We start from the raw sequence: 21,203 nt of genomic DNA, 5'->3' as shown, positions 1-21,203 counted from the left end.
ATGTTGCTTCTTGGTGACCCAACATTTTAAGCCATACAACATTGGTGACATAATTTCAATAAAATTTTCATTATAGACAATAATAGAATCTGACTGCTACCTTAGTGTGGGAAATTGATCCTGGCATTTTCTCCCTTTAATCCCGTCAAGTGACATTTTGTCCCATGATTCCATTCTTTTTTTAACCAAATGCCGAATTGGGAGGAATAAGAATAGGATGTAGATTCCGACACCTGATTCTAGCAATCCAAACATTCCCCCAACCCCAGGGTATTAAATGTCCCTTAACAGCACTCCTGCATTTTTCAGAAAGTACCATATGGATCACATGGACGGTTTAGATCATCCTATTATAGCTTGGGAATAAAAAAAAAACAAACTAGGGTACCTGTGGGTCCACCGACCCATACGGGTGGGGTCCAGGTTCACAAAATAGTGACCCATAAGATTCCGGGTCATTTGTGACCCAGCCCTTACTACCCGGACCCATTCGGGTTGGGTGAAACCCGGCCCGCCCGGCCCGTTTGCCAGGTCTACTTTCCGAGACCACACTGTCCCGCGCAAATATAAAATCTCTCCAACCTTTCAAAAACCCGCTGAGAGAAAGACGATACCCTCCTCACTCCCAAACCCTCCCGCCACAAGACATCATCATGGACACCGATCCCTGCAACTCTCCACCACCGCCTCTAACCGAAGCTGCTATCTTGCACCTCGCCCAAACATGCGCACCCCTCCCCTCCTCCCTCTTATCCTCCACCCCTCACTCCACCCTCCTCTCTGTCCTTCAAACCCTCTCCACCTCTCCTTCCCTCACTCACTACCTCTCCTCCCTCCTCTCTCATATTTCCCAAACTACCCCTCAAAACCCTTCTATTTCCTCCCTCCTATCCTCTCTCCTCCTCTCCTACATCCACCTCTTCCATTCCCAAACTACCCCTCGTGACAAAAACTCTTCTACTCTCTTCCACCTCTTCACCCTCCACATCCAAAACCTCCCCAAAACCCTAATCCCATCCATAATCGATCTCATAATCTCCGATCTCCCCAAAATCACCGACCCCGAGGATTCACAGCCGCTCGATCTGCTCCCTCGCTTGCTTGATCTCATCCAATCAACGGACGAGATCGAAAGAAATCATCATTATTTCGATTCAGTACTCGACCAGATCCTCTCCGTCGTCTGGTCTAAGGTCTTGCTCATGAAGATCGTGTCTCTGCTTCGCGAATTCCCCTCAATTGATAGAGATCGAACTCACGAATTTCTTGATAAGGTTTTTGTTGGAATGAAGGGTGTAGATTTGCAAGATCTTCCTACGCTTGTCTATCAGCTTTTGCTTTTGGCTTCGAAGGGGTTTGGGAAGAAGTCTGTGATTGAAGGGATTGTGTTGTTTTTCGGGACGAAATTAGGGTTAGGATTGACAAAGGGGACTGCGATTGTTAGGCAAGTTGAAGGGACAGTGTTGTTGCATCTGAATTTTGCTGTGAAGCAGGATCCTTCTTTAGGGCAGGAGATTCTGGGACTCGCGAGATCAAATCTTAGGGCTTTTAATCATTTCACAATTGCGGTTTTGCTATCAGTTGCTAGGATTCGAAGGTTCAATGAAAATGTGATGGGGATTCTGAAAACTGCTTTGGTTACATCGTATCGAGATTACAGGTTTGCTAGGTATGGATTGCGTCCTCCCAATTCTCTTCACATTTCGTTTTGAAATATTTAGAAAAGATTATAGAGAAATTCAAATAGGCAGTATTGATTGGTTCAACAATTTAATTCAAGAGTGTTTTATTTTTTTCCTATGTTTCGTTCGTAATTCAATTCTCAAACTTGCAGAGATTGTAAATGGCTGCCGGATAGCTTGAGAGGAGATTGTATTCAAAGTGTTAAAAGAGTAGAGAAGGCCGTGATTCGAGCTGTAACTATATTCTTGCCTTTTGCACCTTGCTTTTAGCACCAGACACAAATATGTTCACATTTGAAAGTGAATTGACAATTGCACATATGCACCATCCCATATACATATTGGTACATTCCATGAAGTCATGAATATATGATACTTTGGTTCATGAATGTAGGACTTTCTTTCCACATGTTGTAGGTTAATGAAAGCAACTATGGCAGGGAGCATATCTTACCTAGCATCGTCCAATTTGGTTTCACTTTGCTTGAATCTGTAGAAAGTGGGAATAGTGAAGAATTTTCTTATTTTGATGGCTTGATGGGCATTGTGGAGCTTGGTATCCAGACATTGAAGACTCTGTTTGAGGTCCATGACATGGCAAGAAATGAGGTCTGTTTGATGGACATTGCTACACAACTGTTAAAAGGCATTTTATAGCTACCAAAAGGACTGTTTTGTGACATTTTCTCTATGTTTCCTAGCACTTCTGTTTGTTTATTTATTTATTTGTTTTATTTTGTATTGTTACTCCAGACATATTCGTAGCAATTGCAGTCTTTCTTGTTGTTTCACATCCACTTTCCTCAAGATTTTTCTACCCAGATTTCTATTTTGTTAGCATTTTGCCATTTAGATATTCATTTCATTGTTGGATGCAGATAATCGAGCAGTGCAAGTTTCGTATCCTTTCTCTTAAGCCCCAACAAAGCATGCCAATCATCAAGTAAATACAGTTTATATCTCCAGAGGACAACTGTTCAGGTTAATTTATATTGCTCACATGTATATGTCTCTGCAGATTGCTTGGATATCTGGTTCAGCGATTTCCCTATCATATGCTGGAACATGTTGCACAACTGAAGGAACTGTTGGACTATTTCACATTCATTCACGAGAAAACTGCCACGTCTCTCATTCCAGCTCTATTGCCACTCATCAAATTCAGTCGCAATTTTCTGGTACTGCTTCTTTCACTGTCTTATCCAATCAAAGTCCAATATATATATATATATATATATATATATATATATATATATATATATATATAGTATCGAGATCCATATTTCTGATGCTAATTCTGCAGGATTATACTATTTTGGTTGTGCGGAAAGCTATGTTTAGAAGAGAAGATACCGTTCGCATTGCTGCTACTAACGCTATTATTGCTGTAATAGTTGCGGAAAAACTATGTAAGAGTAATGAGCTGAATTCTATGCAAGAGTCATCTAGCCAAGCTAGTTGCAGCCAGCAAGCTGATATGCCTTGTGGGATGGGAATAAGTCTCTTTAATGATCTGAGTGGATTACTCCGGAGATGCCTTTCTCAACAGGTTTACTGTTCCTATCTAACTTCCATATTTGTTACGGACTATTTCTATTATATGTCCAAGCGTGTTTTTTCTTACAGTTAGATCACTTAATCAGGTTAGAGTTAAAGAGATCATGTATCGGGGGCTTGTGAAACTCGTGGTATTGGACCCAGTTATTGCTGGGCCTGTCTTTGATTTTCTTTGGCTTCACTTCCTTCAATTTTATCATGAGGTAATATGAATCTTGTTTCAATCTTTTAGAACAGGCATTTTTGTACACACATTTATAATATTGTTTATAATATCACGGATAGCACACACATTTATAATATTTTTAGAATAGGCATTTTTGTACACACATTTATAATATTGTGGATAGCGCACACATTTATAATATCAGATTTTAGAACAGGCATTTTTTGTAGGAAACAGCTTGAATTACTGCTTTTAATATCATATGTGCCACTGTTGCCACACTTGACATTGAAGCACATAGTCTTCCTTGCAGGATGAAGACGTCCAGCTTAGAGTTAGCAGTTGTGTTAAACAAATGAATGGCAAAGCTTGCTTTGAAGAACCTCTAGATCGCCTTCTATCATGTGTCTCTTGGATTCTTCTCCTTCAGCCACAAAGCAAGATTGACCGTCCATCTGAGTTGTGGACATGCTTTGGGTTCTCCCTTTCTCAAGACAATGAGGTATCTTGACCATTCCATGGGTGAAATTGTGTGGGGTATAACATGAAGTTATCAATATATCTTGTAAGTTGTAACTGCACTGATTCTTTAAAGCTACTGCAGGCTGGAAGAGTTTCTTCTAGTGAGTCTTTCTCAAATGCTTTGACCAAGATACGAAAGTTTTTGAGAAATGGAAGTTTGGAAGGTTTGTAGAATTCTCTGGACTAATGTTGTTTATCTCTTTATTGCAAATTTCTTTGAACTTCTGAATTTGTGGTGTCCAGAATTCATGTACTTTTACTAATTTCTATTTTCTCTCAATGTCATATCAGATGTTGTAGCCAAGACCCAGGATCCGGGGTCTCGATCTCTTGAAGGAGAAAAGACTAGTTGCTGTGCTCAGATTTTGTTGGGAATTATTGAGGTGTTGTTAAATACAGTTGCAACGGAGTTGGAGAAAGCAAAGGAAAGTGAAAAGGTGGATCTTGAAAAAGAACTCATGGATTTCATTGTTTTTCATGAGTCATTACAAAAAGATGCATGTATTACTAAGCAAGTGAATGGTCTCACAAAGAGTTCTTCAGTAAGTAGTGCTGAGTATACCTTGGATAAGATTGATCATAATACAAAAGAATGTCCTCGTTCTTCCCTCCTGAAACCTTTGCAAGCAAGAAGCCCTTTGTTGGGAACTTTAAGTATCTATCAGCTATTAGTGACGGCAATAAAGTTATTTAATGCTGATGGTTCTAATTCCCGTGCAGTATCTCAGAATAGCCAGTCTTCTTTGTGCAAGCCATCACTTAACTGTTTGAAACTAATTTCCTTTGTGCTGAAGGCTTGCCTCCATCAATTAAAATCTTACCCTTTGACTGAAAATGATGATCCTTTGAAAACCTTGATATATGGAGATGTCAAAGTATTGGGACGCCCGCTATTGCAGTTGTTGTTGCTGCTCAAGTCAGCCTCAAAGTTGGAGAGAGATCCAAAGAAGAAGGAAGCCAAGGGAAAGAAAGATGTGGAGGATAGAGTGGGGCAGATCCACTTATGCGTGAGCTGCTTGTACGAATTGTTTAAAATAAGTTTGCATGGGTCTCATTTGACTGGTCTGATTGAGGAGTTGTTGTCCGTGTTCTCACTTGAGTACCGCTTAGAACAAGGAACAGATGCCTGTGGGGTTGATGATGGTGAACTGGACTCAACAATTAATGATCAGTGTGTAAGAAGTATCCATTTGTTCCTAGAAAAAGGAATCAAGCCATTGTTCTCTGAGCTTCTTGGACTTTCGCTTTTCCGCGAAACCGAGGTAAATGTGCAAGTGTTTTTTCTATGATATTTTCTATATGTTCTACACAGATCTTTTTGCTTTTTCCTTTCTGAAATCATAGGATGTGGTAGTAATGATATCATATATAGATGAACTATTGTGTTACAAAATATATATGGTTTTCTGCAATTACATCCTCTGTTTCGGGTAGCTTAATCTTATCAAATTATTTAATATTTTCCTCTTTTCACCCAAGCCTAAGGATAAGTTATGTAATTGTGTTAATCTCTAATAATGGTCTCTCTCTCTCTCTCTCTCTCTCTCTCTCTCTCTCTCTCTCTCTCTCCAGTTTTATGAAACTTAAATCCCTCCTCCAAAAACTTTTTTTTTTTTCAGAATGTAAAATGGATATATTTAGAGAGTCCATGTAATGTTAGCACAATTTCTAACCAATCTCGTACATACCACATGTTGAGAGCTACAAGTTATGAAGAAAACCCCAAATGTGGACGCATAGAGATCAAGAGGTTGTTGATAATCATATGGATGAACTAAGACCACCGCATGATGTTCAGGTTCAAAGTTCCACCAAAGCTCCGTTTGGTTGCCATTGGTTTTTATTTTCCAGGAAGTTTGCTGGAGAATAGCTGCCACATAGGACAAATTCCTCGTTTGGTTGCCAAAATAGCAATGGACTCCCCTTTTACTCCCTTGGATGCTCCCATGTAATAATTGCTTGTCTGGTGACATGGACTCCTTGTCCCCTCCTTATGACTTTTAAAACAAATTATTTCAAAAGCAAGGACTTTTGGTTGAATTTTCTAGGGAATTGTGCTCTCTCTCTCTCTCCCTCTCTCTATTTGGTAATGACACCCCTACTTATTCTCCTACTCTCCGAGTATATGCTGTGCAACCAAACACTACTTACACTATTCTCCGAGGTAATTCTAGACAAATCAAAATGCTTGTCTCCTCCCTTTTGACTTCTTTTGACTTCATATTCCACTACTCTCCGAGCCACCCCCGAGCAACCAAACGGAGCATAAAAGTGCATGAAACCAGCGACAAGAAAGAAAGCACATTGACAACAAAAAAATATTTGTTGTATTTATTATGACAAATACATTTGACACTTAAATTATCAGTCTACTTTTTTTTTAACCTCAGATTCTTTTTTAAATTTTATTATCTCTCTAAAAGCTTTTCGATTTTTGCTCGGTGATTGTTAAGTGATATATCTTGTTATAAATCACTTTCGAGTCTAATTTTTTTACCTCAAATTCTTATTTTTAAAATTTTATTATCTCTCTAAAAGTTGCTTGATTTCTTCTAGGTGATGGTTAAGTGATATATCTTGGTATAAAATTATAAATCACTTTGGATCTATGATATGTGGGCACAGATTCGCGTGTCAATTGTTGGAATGGAAATAAGGTGTCCTAAACATGACAGCCCCTAAAAAACTAGAAACCAATGGATATAGGGTGTCCGACATGACAACTATAAATCTAGAAATGAGAACACAACCCTACATATACATGCATATAAAACTATTGATAACTATTCATATTTACAGCAAGATAAATGTGGCTTTCATTTAAATTAAGAAATCTTAGCATTAAGCAACTACAAGTCTAAATTAAACATGAGATAATCAAATAACAATGCATTCATCAATCTAGGTTGTAATTATGGACTTCTCTTTGATACCCTATGACGGCCCTACTTCTCTAGTTCTCTCCATTTTTCAAATTGCAGGGTTTGGATCTGGAACTTATCTTGCACACTTACTGTCAAATTCTTCTACCTCCATATTGCTTGTAGCTCTCCCCCCTCGCATTTGGTCAGAGTCTAGAGTATCCCTGCACTGCCTAGAGTCTGCGCTTTCATGTGGACTGCCTTCCAGGATAAGATCTTGATAGTAGATCATCTGCGCAGCCGAGAGATCCTACCACTGCAGGCTTTGCGTGGAGGCAGGTGAATTAGTGTATCATCTACTCATCAACTGTAGGTATGTCAGAGATTTGTGGTGCCACATTCGTGAGAGATTTGGCGTGTCTTGGGTGTTCACTTTCTATCTATCAGACCTTTTTTACAGCTGGTATTTTATCCCCTGGCCCAAGAGAGGTAGGATTCTCTGGAGGTCAGAGGCCCTATGTTCTCTTACTTGAAAATATCTCGCTTATTCCTTGTTTTAAATTCTTCTCTAGCTTTGACCTTCACCGGTGCTGGAAGAATATTTGTTAAAGCTAGGAAAGGTCTGAAATTTTAAAGCATTTTGATTGCATCTGTGAGACTGTCTAATGTGGTCAGGTGGCATATGGCTTGCCTATAGAACGATATAACCAGCAGTTATAGAAACAATTACATCTGTACAGCATATTTGTATCTGATGCTACTGGAGGTATTCTATGGTTTTACTCATATTGTTGTAGCTAGATTACTTGATCTTGACCCTTTTCTGCAAATACTTGAACTTTTGCTAAATAGTCTTCAATGTTGATATGGAGCATGGTATGCAGGATCAACTTTCCATAAATATCAGCTTGCCATTCTTCTTAGATCCAGGGGTAGGCACATATTGTGTTCTTTGTTTTGAACATCCATAAAACACATGTGGTGGAGTTTGTGATGTCGGTTTCAATCCTATAGGTTGGGGGTAAGGTAATTTGCTAGAATGAATGTTTCGTAGGGGTCAATCTCTGTGCTAGGTAATTCCAGATCCTAGATAAGTTGAGAAAAGATTTAGCTCCTCAATAGCTTGAGAGACCATGATCTTTCGCTAGCCGAGGCTCTTTGGTCTGGGAGTCCTTTATGTTATTAGTCAAGAAAGGAATAGACAAAGGAATAGAGGAAAGGATTATGTGCAGATTAGAATCAGGTATAATTCAAGAATTATGTGCAGTACAATAGGAGAAAGGAATAGTTGGCTTTTTGTAACTTATTTTTGGCTACTTTTAAACTGGCTTCGGGTATGCCCATGCCAATTCATCTTAATATTTTGTATTGCAGGATGGGACTCCTGGTCCCGAATGCCTTCTGAATATTAATGAAATTTGTCATCTTTCAAAAAAAAAACACACCTTCACTGGGCCTTCTATTTTCGTTCATGATATCTCTTTGTTCTTTCATTTCTGGCATATATCTTATTGTATTTGCCAAATTTTTATATCAATTTTATTTTCTTGAATGGTTGGTCCTGGGGCCGAAAGGGCTGATGAGAGTTGCCCATAACCTCATTTCAGCTATGCGTATTGCTTCAGGGGATTGATGCTGAATTTTCCGTAACTTGTCTGCAGGATAAAAGTAAAACTTATTTTCTATTTTCATTCACAGGTGCTCTCTGATATGGTATTGATGATTGGGATCAAATTGCCAGGCAAGCTAAAGAACTCTCAGGGAGCCTGGGCTGTTCATATCTGCAGAACCAGTAGAGTGGTGAATTCCAGGGCTGCACGGAGTGTAGTAGCACTTGCCATCCATTTAAGATCATCTCCAGATGATTTAATGGTATCACACGAAATGGCTTCAGAGCTCTTGAAAGTAATGGGCTCCGAGGAGACGGCTCCAGTGGAGAAGTCTGAAACTTATCCTATCATAAATCATTCAACCGGGAATACAATAGCTTCTATGCTATTGCAGCTAATTGAATCTGTAATTGTCGATTTAGATTGGGCTATATCAAAGCTCAAGGCATTGTCTGCCATCAGTCACAAAAGCATTGAGATTGACAAAAATGACCATTGTGGGGACAAGTCACCTGGACTGATATTGGAAGAGGCACTCTACTCCAGGTCAGAAGCCCTGGTGAATTTGCTATCATGCTTTGCAGAGATGAGTCTCAAGGGTAAGTTTCACACTTCAAAATTTCAGCATTTTGGTTCTCAAATCTGTTTACAGTAAGTTCCATTTTATTCTTAATGTGCAGACCCTCAAGCAGAGCAGTTATTAAAATTGGCTGCAAGGTTTTACAGGCATTTGGCTCGTGTGACTAAACTTCGGATTGCTCCTAAAGGTTGCAAGCAAACTTTACCTGGACAAAAGTTCGAAAAGATAGCAGAAGTAACCTGCAAAAAGCTCACAGGTCCACTATACGACTTCGTTGCATTGATGCAAAGGGTATGGAAGACTTTCTACTGCCTTTACATATACACATACACTTCTTTCAATGACTCCAGTGCATGGTTTTAAATTTTGGCCGAAATACGGACGAAATAATGTAACGTTTCAGGTATCCCCAATTTCGGTAAATTTCAGTCGAAATTTGAAACCATGGTTGGGACCGAAACTGAAATCACCAAAATCCGAGATTTCTGCCAGAGTTCAGAAATTTAGGTAATTTCAGCCAAAATTTTGGGAAAATGTGATTTTTTAAGGTTTTTTTTCCAAAATTTCGGTACATTAATGAAAATTGTTTTTTTTTTACTGAATGTCGGCTGAAATTTTGGTTTCGGCTATGTCCCAAACCAAAATTTAAAACCTTTCTCCAATGTTAATCTGGTTCAGTTATATTGGGTGATGCAGAATCAACAAGAAAATGTGCAGAGTAGGGGAGTAATAAAAAAGATCAGAAGGGAGAACAGATGTATTCCAGACCTGATCTTCCACATAGAAGACTACGAGAAATATCTCATCCAACTTAGCAAACTGACCAAAGTCAATTTGTTGAGGCATGCCAAGCGCAGCATGGCCAGGGATTTTAAGATACTAGATGTAAAAAAGATGGCTAAACAAGAGCCGTCTGAGCCTGAGTCTAACCATGCTAATTCAAGTGCATCTCAGAATGAATCAAGTGAGGAGTCTGATGGTGAGGAAGAAAATGGGTCTGAGAAGGTTGTATCACCTGTGCCCCGTAGTCCTGTGGCGGCAGATGATTCTGATAGTGAAGATCAAGGCATGGTTATTAAAACCAAGAGGGTGAGAACTAGCAAGATTGTGAATGACTCAGATGAAGAAGCATAGTAAAAGGAAGCAAAAATACTAGACACATCTTGATCTGGTTGTTGAAGAGATTTCAGGATGTTTGGCAATTACACAAGGCAATGGAAGTGAATCTGTATGTAGTGTGTTTACAATAATCCAAATAGATTAGATCTTATGTCAATTTTGTCTGTCTTTCAAAATTTAAAGGTTCTGAGGTAATGAAAGCATGAGGATTCATGGGTTTGGAGAGGAAGCTCTGAAAACTAGTATGCAGTTGGAAAAAACACATGGTTGTAAGTCGAATTGCCGGATGATTCAACCCCTTCATTGTTGATCTCTGCATATTTCTTCATTCTAAACTGGGAAAAAAGGTGGGTTTGATTGTCCCAGGGTGTCATCCTAGTGGTGGTAGTGTACAAATCTATTGCTGGCAGGGTCACTAGAACCAAAATTTCTGGATTCTTGATCTCAAATACTCATTGTTTTAAGTTCTTCCACATTACCTGTTTTGTATTGGCTACAGCTACATATACAGAATAACATTATAGTTACAGTTTTCTGAATGAGAAAATGGACTTGGTAAAATTGTATTTTGCAGTGTTCAAAAACTCGGACACAGACTCATCTAAGGTAAAACTGTGTGGGCAAAGTCACTGATTGATGTACTAAAACTCGTACATAGACAAAGGCTCATCTAAGGTAAAATTGTGTGTGTCTTACATTATTTTACAGAGTAATGATACTTTGGACATTGAAGAAACAAAGAAATCAGGGGGCGAGAAGGGTGAAAATGTACCTGCGTGTAAAATATGTCTCGAATTCTATCATATTCCTATGGGTCCCTCTATCACGTGAATGTTGTAGTAGGTTACATGATTGGTATGCTTTAACTCGCTTGAGTTTATATAAGTTGTGTGCAGCTCAAAACAAAGGATACTAGTAGTGATCACATGAATGGATGAATAGATGATCCTATCGACTTGAGGGATTTTCTTTTGCAGTATGGGTCTACTCAAGATAGGACCTACCAGATGAATAAGTTCCTAACCTGATTGGGCGGGGCGGGACAGTTTTCAGATGTTAGCTTCATCCACACCTTTCAGATGTTGGCCCTTTAACAATTTTGAATTTTAAAAGGGAAGTGATATATTTGCCCCCTTTTCTTCCCCGGCCAACTCCTCTTTTTGCCTTTTTACACCACAGGGGCGAATATTTCATATCCCTGATGTAAAGAACAGAATAAAACAGGTGCTTTGGTTAGAGTTACTTTTGTTTTCTGCGAGGAGTTAACCCCGCCCTACTGTTTTGGTAACTTTCCACCCATGCCTTCGTCTTATAACGCACGGCACACGAAACAACAATAATAGCAAGAGAGCGAAAGAAGCAAAGCCCAAGAGAGGTGTGTGAAAGCAGAAGCTTCAGCTTTCTGAAAAGATTAAAAAAAAAAAAAAATGGCGGAGGAGAGCAAGAAAGGGGTAGCAACCAAACCCTCTTCTGCTACTACTGCTGTTGGGAAGAAGGTGACCGTGAAGAGCGCCGATATGAAAGAAGAGATGCAGAAAGAGGCCATCGATTGCGCTATCGTGGTCAGTGAATTCTCATTAAACCCTCCCGTTTTCCCCACATTTCTCTCATTTCTACACTTGGATCTTCTCTCTCTCTCTCTCTCTCTCTCTCTCTCTCTCTCTCTCTGTATGTCTTATGATTTTCCCTTTCGAAAATGAATGAATTTTCAGGCATTCGAGAAGCACGGAGTGGAGAAGGACGTTGCTGAGTACATTAAGAAGGAGTTCGATAAGAAGCACGGACCCACCTGGCATTGCATCGTTGGCCGTAATTTTGGTACCCATCTCTCTCTCTTCTGCTTTTCGTTTGAATTATTGATACATTTCTCTTCTGCTTGCTTTTTGTGACTAGTATCTGATGTTGAAGAATCATTTGCTTTTAGAGCGAAATCGTAACAGTGATCGATGATAATGTAGATGTTTCCCTATGAAAGGATATTTTGTTGGTGTCTATATGAGAATCATTATGTGTTTTGGTGTTTCAGTGCTTCGAATGTTATTTGTCTTAGATTTACATGTGGATGATTGCCATCCTTTTGGTCATTAAATGGATGACTTACAGTTTATTTACTTTCCTAGTTGGCATTTCTATAGCTAGATAAGAACATAAATATGTGCAAGCTAATTTAAAATGTTTCTTTTATAATAGCATGTATCATTCATCAAGAGACTTGATTAATAACTTTAATCCCAGATCTTTTCCACTATCTGTCCAAGAAATTCTATAGTTATTTTACCCATAGATCTGTTTCAGATTTCAATTGCAGATTTTACCTAGATCTGTTTTCCTAACACATGTTTAACCCCAGAACTGTTATAGAATTGCTGCAGAATTTTTATTGCAGATCTATTCTTTATTGATTTTATTCCAGATCTGACCTGAAATCTTCTCAGATCCAGGATCAGATCCACTAAATCCTAATTTGTAACTGAGCAACCTGTACTCAAGCCTAGAGCCTAGACCCTTCCATACTTACCTACAACTGTCCTTAAACCCAACAGCTGCTGCAATTTTTTATGGGTCGACAGCCTATAACAGTCCCCTTTAATCTCTTATGAGTCTATTCACGCCTGAACAACTTTCCTACAACCTGCACTAATCCCTATTCCCTTACCCAACAGTCCCTGCACACTCCCTATTACTTTATGAAAGATGTAAAATTGCTACAATCTCACCTCATTACTCATTGTATTTACTTAAGAAACAAATGCATTTGTTAATGTGGACTAACCCGATGCCCCAACACTACATGGGAAGATACTTTGGAGTTTGGACAAGAAAGTGCATGCTGGAGTCAGCCCTAGTTGATAATGAGGTTCAAAACCATTCATAAGGGTGCATTTTTATTACATCAAAGAAAAATAGTGTCCCAATGTCTTGGCCTCAATCTCTAGAACGAGGAAAAATTGTCAAGAAGTTGCTTTTTATAAACATAATGTCTGCAGGAAGCAATAAATTTATGTGAAATCGATTCTTTTACAATTTCTTTCCAAATTTTGCCTAATCTAAATATATTCACTCGTCAAGTCAAATCAGGATGGAATTTCATGGGAACCAGTTTAGATAAAAAATTGCAAGATAGCTGAAATACCCTCATCCTCACATATTCCTCATGTGGCAGCTGACCACATTCTCTCATAGTTGAAACAAATAAGGAGATTTACTACACGAGCATACTAATTACATATTATTTGATGTCATTTTAGCAAGGACAACTCTAAGGCCCTAATATGAAATTACCAAAATATCCCTTGTGATCGTTTCTAATTTAGCAAGTAAGCAACATACTATACTATGCCCATTAGTGACGTTTTGGGTATAATCATCTGTGATCTTGCTTATTATTTCAAGACCTCGGACATTCTTCTTAATTGCTGCATAACCCATAGTTGATATGGTGCGATAGGGCAATGCGCATTCTTTCCTCTATTGCATTATAATAAGCATGCTTCATGTTTTTTCTATCGAATAGTAACCATGCTTTGCCATTCAGGAAAAATACACATAGATATGGTAGAGTAATGTGCATATAAATTTCATGATCTTAAAGATCACATTACCATAGATGCATATAATTGTACAAACACTTTATCTAATGCACATGCACATGCACATCTTGGACGATGTATATGTTTTTAAGAGTTGAGCTATCTAGAATTAAGCTTACAATGGGAAGTCCACTTCCAATTGGACTCCCTACATGTTTGTTTGGGGTTTGTAATTTTGTAAGGCTTCTATAAGTATATATTGCACGTATCGTGTGGGTCTACTTTCATGGATCTATAAACAAATACATTAAGTTTATATAAGTCTCATTCTCAAACATGAAACATTGTTCTACAACTGCATTTCACTGGTCTACTAAACCTTAACCTCATACCCGTTTGGCACTCGTGCAATGCCTACATGGGGCAAGAAATACAGATTGACACTAGAGGTTCAGAGATGATTTGCAATGAGAAACTCACCTCTAGTTATAGGCTTGCTCCTATACCAGTGGTCGTGAGCACACCATATGGTAATCATAAACATCCAAGAGCATCCCAATTTCCCAACAACTTGTAGACTTCCTTGAATTCTCTACCTCTACATTTACAAAGGACCCTCAAGAATACTCAATACTTTAGAAACTTCAACACTATCTAAACATATCCACAATTTCTAGATCTATGCAAGTCTTCTACACTACTCCAGAATTCTGGAATGTTCTATACTCGTCCTGAGACCCTCTCAACCTTACCTTTCTCCTATGCTTGAGAGTAACCATATAAGGAAATCTTTCGCCCATGATGCCTATCATTCCAGGCTAAGGTATGGGAGTTACCTTCGCAGCACACAGGAACTTCGTACCTAAGAATCGCATGATGATTGTCATTCATCGAAATTATCATAAGGTCGATGATTTCCGTCCATCCATCAATCTTGAGTTCCTTGCCTTTGACCACACTACCTATAGGCTTGGCATCCGAGTTCACAACTTATACAGACATAGTGTCCTCAGGTTGATGACCTAACTGCGTTGCCTCCTAAAACATGAAGTTGTGAGTTGTGCTTGTGTCCACCAAGCCCTCGTGATCTTCTCTTTGATATGCACGTCCATATACATCAACTCTCTATTCAAGGGTTATGGCGACCATCGTGTGGCCCTTTATTGCATTGGGTAGTCTCTTGAAACCGTTCTATCATTCTCTTCACCTTCACTAGACGTCTCACACTCTTGCTTTCTGCCTTGATGATACTTCTTTATTTGGGTGTTCCTTGCTCGATGGCCTCTGCCACATCTGAAGCAATCCGATGTCTTATCACAAGACTTGGGCTTGCTCCTATTGTTCGGGCTCCTTCTGAGCTCTTCTTCTTGGTTAAACTTCTTGTCTGTCTCTGCTTCTGTTCGTGGGTCTTGGTCTTCTCGGAAGACTCATCTATCCTTTTGTACTCCATCCTCTTCGCAGGCACCAAGGCCAAAACAAGTTTTGTACACCACACTGTCGGAGTTCTTGATCGGCCCAGGATTGCAATCCTATCATGAAGAAGAAGAGCTTATCATTCTCCTCCATGCCCGAAAAATCGAGCATGTGTTGTGACACCTACTTCATACACACTTCAATCTCGTGTGCTCGAGGAGCACCAGCTTTTTTCGAGCCAAAGACACTACATTTTTATGAAGGGGTTGATCCGAGATGTAATGGTTGTGCAACACGGAAGTCAGGGCTCCTACATACTAGGAGAACGATAATTGTTTTGTTTTTCTGTTTTTTTGCTTCCTGTATTGGGTGATTTAAGGGGAGCATTTGAGGGTCCAGCGGGAACTCATTGGCCAAAGCCTTGCAAAAACTTCTTAGGACAGCAATGGAAGTGCAAGTGGCTGGACTATATAATGGAGTAGATTATGATCTCCATGGTTCCAAAAAGAAAGTAAACTGTGGTGCTTCTTCACTGCAGCTTGTCCAGAAATCACACATACGGTAAACAAATCGGAGAGAGTTGTACAAGGAGGGGTCAAAGATTATAATTATATCAGAACCCCATTGAAATTGGGGGTTTCTGGTGCCTGCAGTGTAATCTCCAGAATCTTCCTTTCGGCGTTCCTAGGATTTAATCATAGTCCGCAGTTTGTGGTAGTCTGTCCCAGCTGGACTTCTCAATGAATCCGAAGGAATAGAACATTAATGCCGCTTAGACAGTTGGGTTTGGCATTGATTGATTACTATAATTTAATTATACCGAACTACCTAAGCTAGTGTTGTATAGGGTTATATCAAAGGGGATTGTATAAACCTCTGTGGGTGGGGCTGTAGAGATGTCAGTAGTTTCCCCTCCGGGAAGCAATCTGATCCGTCTCAAAATATATCTCCTGGTGGTGACGGGTGATGAACCAGGAACGAAGTCCAATCCATCTTCTGAACCAACGAGTTAATAGGTACGAAATGTAATCGATGCATCGGCGTAGAAAAGCCCAACTCCTAAATAAATCTAGCGAGTGAATTCAAGATAAGCGATGGGGGTGCTAGAAGGAGAGGCGGATCCATGAAGGGGAAATTGTTGAAATCTAGAAGATGATCTTCGAAATGAAAATTCGATGTTTTCAAAGTTTGTCTACTAGTCATTGATATAATTGTGACATGGTTGAGTGAAATTGGGAGAGGCTGCAAAGTAGTGAGAGATCTCCTCTAGAATCATGATCTAGCATTCATTAAGGGAGGAGTCTTTTGAAATAGATCCTTATTTGAAATGGATTTGTGTGACTTAGGATGCGATTCAGGCTGATCTTTTGGAAATTTGGGTTGAACTTTACGTCGAATTGGGTTGAGTTTGTTTGAATTCAATTCATTTCTTAGCATCAACTCAACCCAACCTCGCCAACCATTTCTGATAAGTAGAATTCTAATGTCACCTTCATGGTAAGTTTTCATGTCATGAAGTTAGGTGTCCTTTTTGTGTCTTCCGTCAGTAGATTCGAGGAACACCTATTTTTTTCTGCATATTTTGCACAAAGCATGTGGAGAAACTAGCAACTGGATGAATGTAAAAGAAGTGTTAGGGGTGGACATGTGTGTTTGAATGCCTTTCTGAGTTGAGTACTTGTTTCAAAACAAAAATTTTATTACGAGTGTTGAAGGATAAGCAAAAGCATTCCAAGCAAAAGTTTCCCAATAAAAGATTTATTGAAAATAATTGAAAATGTCATCTGCATCCATCGATAAACAAAGAAACAAAACGATACCCATCAACCTTTTTCTCCATCACCATTCCAAATTGGGCATTCAATGCTCTACTTGCAATTTTAATTTAACCAACATGGTTTGGTGCTCTTACTGCCTTTTATGAGCTAGAAATTCTTCTTATATGTAGAAAATATAGCTCCAAAATGCTGAAGAAGATTTCTTCTAAAATTATATTATTTCATGTGCCCTGTTTCCCATATACCTAAGGATTCCCCAAATCTGCAAATTGAAATAAAATGGAGATGCCATACACAGTTTTCTTCTTATAGGACTATTAAACCCAACAAAACTACTAATGATTAGAGCAAATTCGCTGTAATTTCCCAAAATAAAAAAATGACTACTGTTTCTTCTTGCTTGATTTGTTTCTAAGGTCCACTTTTCATGATAGCATGTGATCATGATGCCATCACGTCATCATGGTGATGTCACTAGTGTGGTCCTCTCCTTTTTCGATACTTCCATTTGTGGCTTCCTTCATGGGAGACTTTAGTGTATTGGAGCCTAATCATCAACTTGGAAATGTTGTGGAAATCTCAACTGGTCAAGGACTTTGATTGAAGGGACAAGCGTTGTTTTCACAAGATGATTCCCCAAAAAAGTTTTCCTCTGGTCCTCATTATGAAAACTGTTGAGAAAGTCAAAGAGCACATGGTTAAAAGTCTAGCCTCCTATGACATTTCAACTTAAAACTTTTAGTTTCTGAAGTGCTGATATTATGTATAGTGTATATAAGTTGAAGGATTGTAAATGAGTCTTCTTCAATTTGTGCTCCATTGACCCCAACAATTATCTCATCATCGATTGTCAGAATTCTTTAAGAAATCATCCTTGTCATTTTCAATATATTTTGTAGACAGCCCCTCCGTTGAATTTTGGTTTGTCTTCTTAGTTATTGATTGTAGATTGGATCACTGAAACCTGGCTACTCTAGAAAACTCCCTTTTCCACGATGCTATTGGACATCATCCTGGAAGTGATTGTGAAAAGGCTCCTTGATTTCATCTCTTCTCAGAGTCCTTGTTGACTCATTGCAAGTGATCTTCCTTGTGGTCGATGCAAATTCTTTACTTATTTTGTTAGCAATGCAACTAGCCTTGTGATGCCTTATGTGTCTTCCTTCCAATGGGCTTGGTGATCCACAATGTCCCGTCCAATCGGCCTTGGTCTCCTTGTAAGCTTTGAGTCTACATACAACACACCTGTAGGGATCAAAATCAATCAAGTGGATAAAGAAAATCGAGTAAGCCAGGATAGAAGATGATTACACGATCATTAAAATTGAGAAACAATTGCCAAAAATGGGTGTACCATATTCGGTGGGGGTCATTTTACGGAACTGGTGTCGGGTAATGCAGGAAAGAAGGGCTTCCAATCGTATCACACCAAGATGGCATCCGCCTCCAATGGGTTGGCTCAAACTAAATTTTGATGGGAGTTCTATGGGTAACCCGGGCAGAGCAGGTTTTGGGGGGATCATTCGTGACGGGGAGGGTAGTACCATCATGACATACTTGGGCTTTGCAGGCATATGCGATGCAAATGAAGCTGAGGTGAAGGCATTACTATTCGGTCTTCAATGGTATGAAAAAAAACAACTTGGGAGTTGGGACCATTGATTGTGGAAGGGGACTCCTCTAACACCATTGCGTGGGCATCGAGCCTCTCAAGCGAACTGTGGAGATTCTATCAAACGCTGGATGTCATACGAGATTTAATCCAGCTGATTCATCCCCGTCTACAACATATGATGCGGTTGGCAAATTTGGCGACGGATATCTTGGCAAAGGAGGGGGCCAACAGGGAGGATGATAGGATTATCATTTCCGGCCCTTCGGCTAATTTACCCTAACTTTCTACTTGTATTCTTTGTATATCTGAACTTATTGGCCAGGTTTTGGATCTTCCTTGGGGGGACATCTTGTCCCCTTTGTAACGTCGTGATTTTTAATAAAATTTGGTTTATCTTTCAAAAAAATAAAAAATAAAATGAGAAACAAGTCTCAGTTCAGTGACAAAGGTATAAGTAGGAATACCAAAACTCCCAGCAGACATGTCTATGTATGACTCTGTCTCTCCCTAAAAACAGTATGTATGACTGTCTAACCCTAAAAATGCCTAACCTCCCAAAATTTGAAGGAGAGCATGGGGGAAACTCTTGCGGGTTTACCCTCTTGTGACTTTACATTCTTTGGCTCAAACCCTTCTTCTGTATCCTCTCTCAAGTTATGTGAACAACCCGACCCTACTTTAGAGATCACATCTCTTGTCACAGCATGGAAATTCCATTTATTGTTTTAACATATGGGATTGGCAAAGGACTATGAATTTTCTGCACCTTTTCATTGCATCTTTACTTCACTCTGGACTAAAAGTTTTGCTGAGTTATGTGCAGCTGATTTGGCTTGAGAATAATGTTATTATTGCCGTTTTGTTATCATTTTTTTCTGTTCTTTCAGGTTCCTACGTGACCCACGAGACAAACCATTTTGTCTATTTTTATTTGGATCAAAAGGCGATCTTGTTATTCAAGTCTGGTTGATGATGACAGTGGCGACGGTGAGGATGAGGACAATTGTGGGGGCAGTGACTATGATCCTAAAGTACCATCTCTATTGTATTAATTGACAACTTGGGTGTGCAAACCTCTAGCAGGACATTCCTTAGCTTAATCTGTATATTTCATTATGTTTCCTGTATGCCACAGCTGTGGTTAGGACATGAAACTCTGGCTCCTTGTCGCTTAAGCTTTTGTTTTCCGTTTTTCCAAGTGATTTGAGCTTTTCTAATTTCAGAGTTCAGAATTGAATCTAAAACAGCTCTACTCTGTATCTGTACTAAGTTATAAATCTAAAATCCATTAGATTATGCCACCTCTGTGGACTGTTTTATGCTTATTATTCCTGAAATGACCCCACTTGCTAAATTGCAAATCCTCTTTTCATACCCATTTTATCCCCAAATCCCCACTTTATAGAATACAATTTTGAAAGCATGTCACCTTTTGCTAGAAATGCCCCTCGTTTGATTCCAATTTTGCAGCTCTGTCTATAACTTTTTCTCAGAATACATACCCTCACATGTTAGACTGCAAATTCCTAAGGCAACTGTTCTTTGGTAACTTTCTGATTTATTAAACACTCATTTGATTGCAAAGTTGGTACTCCATGTAATCCTTGTATCAGGTTGTGAATCATAACCCGTTTTATACCACTTCTTCCTGAAATACCCCCACTCGTTAGATTGCAAACTTCCACATACACAATTAGTTAATACATAATTCTCTAATTAATTGTACCAACTACACTTTGTGGGGAATTTAAATGCAACTAAGGTTTCCATAGTTACCACTATGCCAACGATATCAAATCCCGAGCATACGTTACCTCTTTTTATCATATAAAATATTTAATTAATAGATGAGGAATTCTAGACTGAAGGGAGCCCTTGCAAAAAAGAGGTGAAAGGGCTCTCCTATTGGTTACACATCACCATCATGCATTAATAAAAGGGCTCTCCTATTGGCTACACATCACCATCATGCATTAATAACGGCTGAAAAGTCGGTGATGTGCAGCCAATTGGGGGTGCCCTTTCACCTCTTTTTTGTAAGGGCTCCCTTCAGTTTAGACTTCCTCTTAATCAGGGATGATGCCAGAAGTTTTGCACAAGGGGGGCAAAAATTATAGTAATTTTTTATCTATCTTAAAATTAAGATAGAAAAAATTTCTATATGAAATTTTGCAAAGGGGGGCAAAAATTATAGTAAATTTTGCACAAAGAAGGGAGATAAAGATGGTAAAATTAAAATTTTAAACTTATTTTCTATCTTAGGAATGATTGGAAAGGGGGGCACATTTTTTTAAAAAGGGGGTAATTATAAAAAATATTAAAAAATAAAGGTTTTTTTTTTTCCAAAAAATTAAGGGGGGCAATTGTCCCCCTTTCCTTTCAAGTGGCATCGCCCCTGCTCTTAATAGAGAGATACATTTACAAAGTTTTAAATAACTTAAGAGCTTGTGTGTATGACACCCTTGCCTTTCCTATTTATTTGTTTTCTACAAAGCATTATTTGTTTACATTTCACCAAACACGTTAATGCTAGTATTATTACTTGTTTATTGTAAGTAGGATGAAATGAAATGTCCAACATCGTTATGCTTTTCACCCTCCAGTACTTCTAAATAAAAAATCTTAGGGAAGCTAAATATTTTGTTGAGATTGAGGTTACTAGGGACATTTAAAGTTAATCTACTTGTGAAAGATGCAGCTCTATTTCCAACCAGAGAAAATGCAAAATTAAAAATAGATGATGCTGACCCAATAGGTTGATCTACGTCGA

General features: G+C 38.9%; 2 protein-coding genes across 2 annotated transcripts; both read left to right on the top strand.

Moving 5' to 3' along the window:
* Positions 1-584: 584 nt before the first annotated feature.
* On the top strand, positions 585-11,221 carry LOC143852917 (fanconi anemia group I-like protein). The gene is made up of 13 exons (XM_077362570.1): positions 585-1,669; positions 1,835-1,916; positions 2,100-2,291; positions 2,561-2,625; positions 2,701-2,860; positions 2,986-3,231; positions 3,326-3,442; positions 3,719-3,907; positions 4,010-4,091; positions 4,219-5,189; positions 8,487-8,997; positions 9,079-9,269; positions 9,675-11,221. Exons 1-13 carry the CDS (start codon positions 654-656, stop codon positions 10,110-10,112), a joined length of 4,260 nt encoding a protein of 1,419 aa, XP_077218685.1. The 5' UTR covers positions 585-653; the 3' UTR covers positions 10,113-11,221.
* A 149-nt stretch (positions 11,222-11,370) lies between these two features.
* On the top strand, positions 11,371-19,650 carry LOC143852918 (uncharacterized). The gene is made up of 3 exons (XM_077362571.1): positions 11,371-11,659; positions 11,810-11,915; positions 19,321-19,650. Exons 1-3 carry the CDS (start codon positions 11,525-11,527, stop codon positions 19,401-19,403), a joined length of 324 nt encoding a protein of 107 aa, XP_077218686.1. The 5' UTR covers positions 11,371-11,524; the 3' UTR covers positions 19,404-19,650.
* Positions 19,651-21,203: the final 1,553 nt, after the last annotated feature.

The sequence above is a fragment of the Tasmannia lanceolata genome, unplaced genomic scaffold, assembly GCF_043159265.1.
Source record: "Tasmannia lanceolata isolate RefF3 unplaced genomic scaffold, GAP_Taslan_0.1 ptg000019l, whole genome shotgun sequence".
In the NCBI taxonomy this organism is placed as follows: Eukaryota; Viridiplantae; Streptophyta; class Magnoliopsida; order Canellales; family Winteraceae; genus Tasmannia; species Tasmannia lanceolata.
Note: the sequence above shows the minus strand (reverse complement) of the source record. Positions and strands in the feature narration are given on the sequence as shown.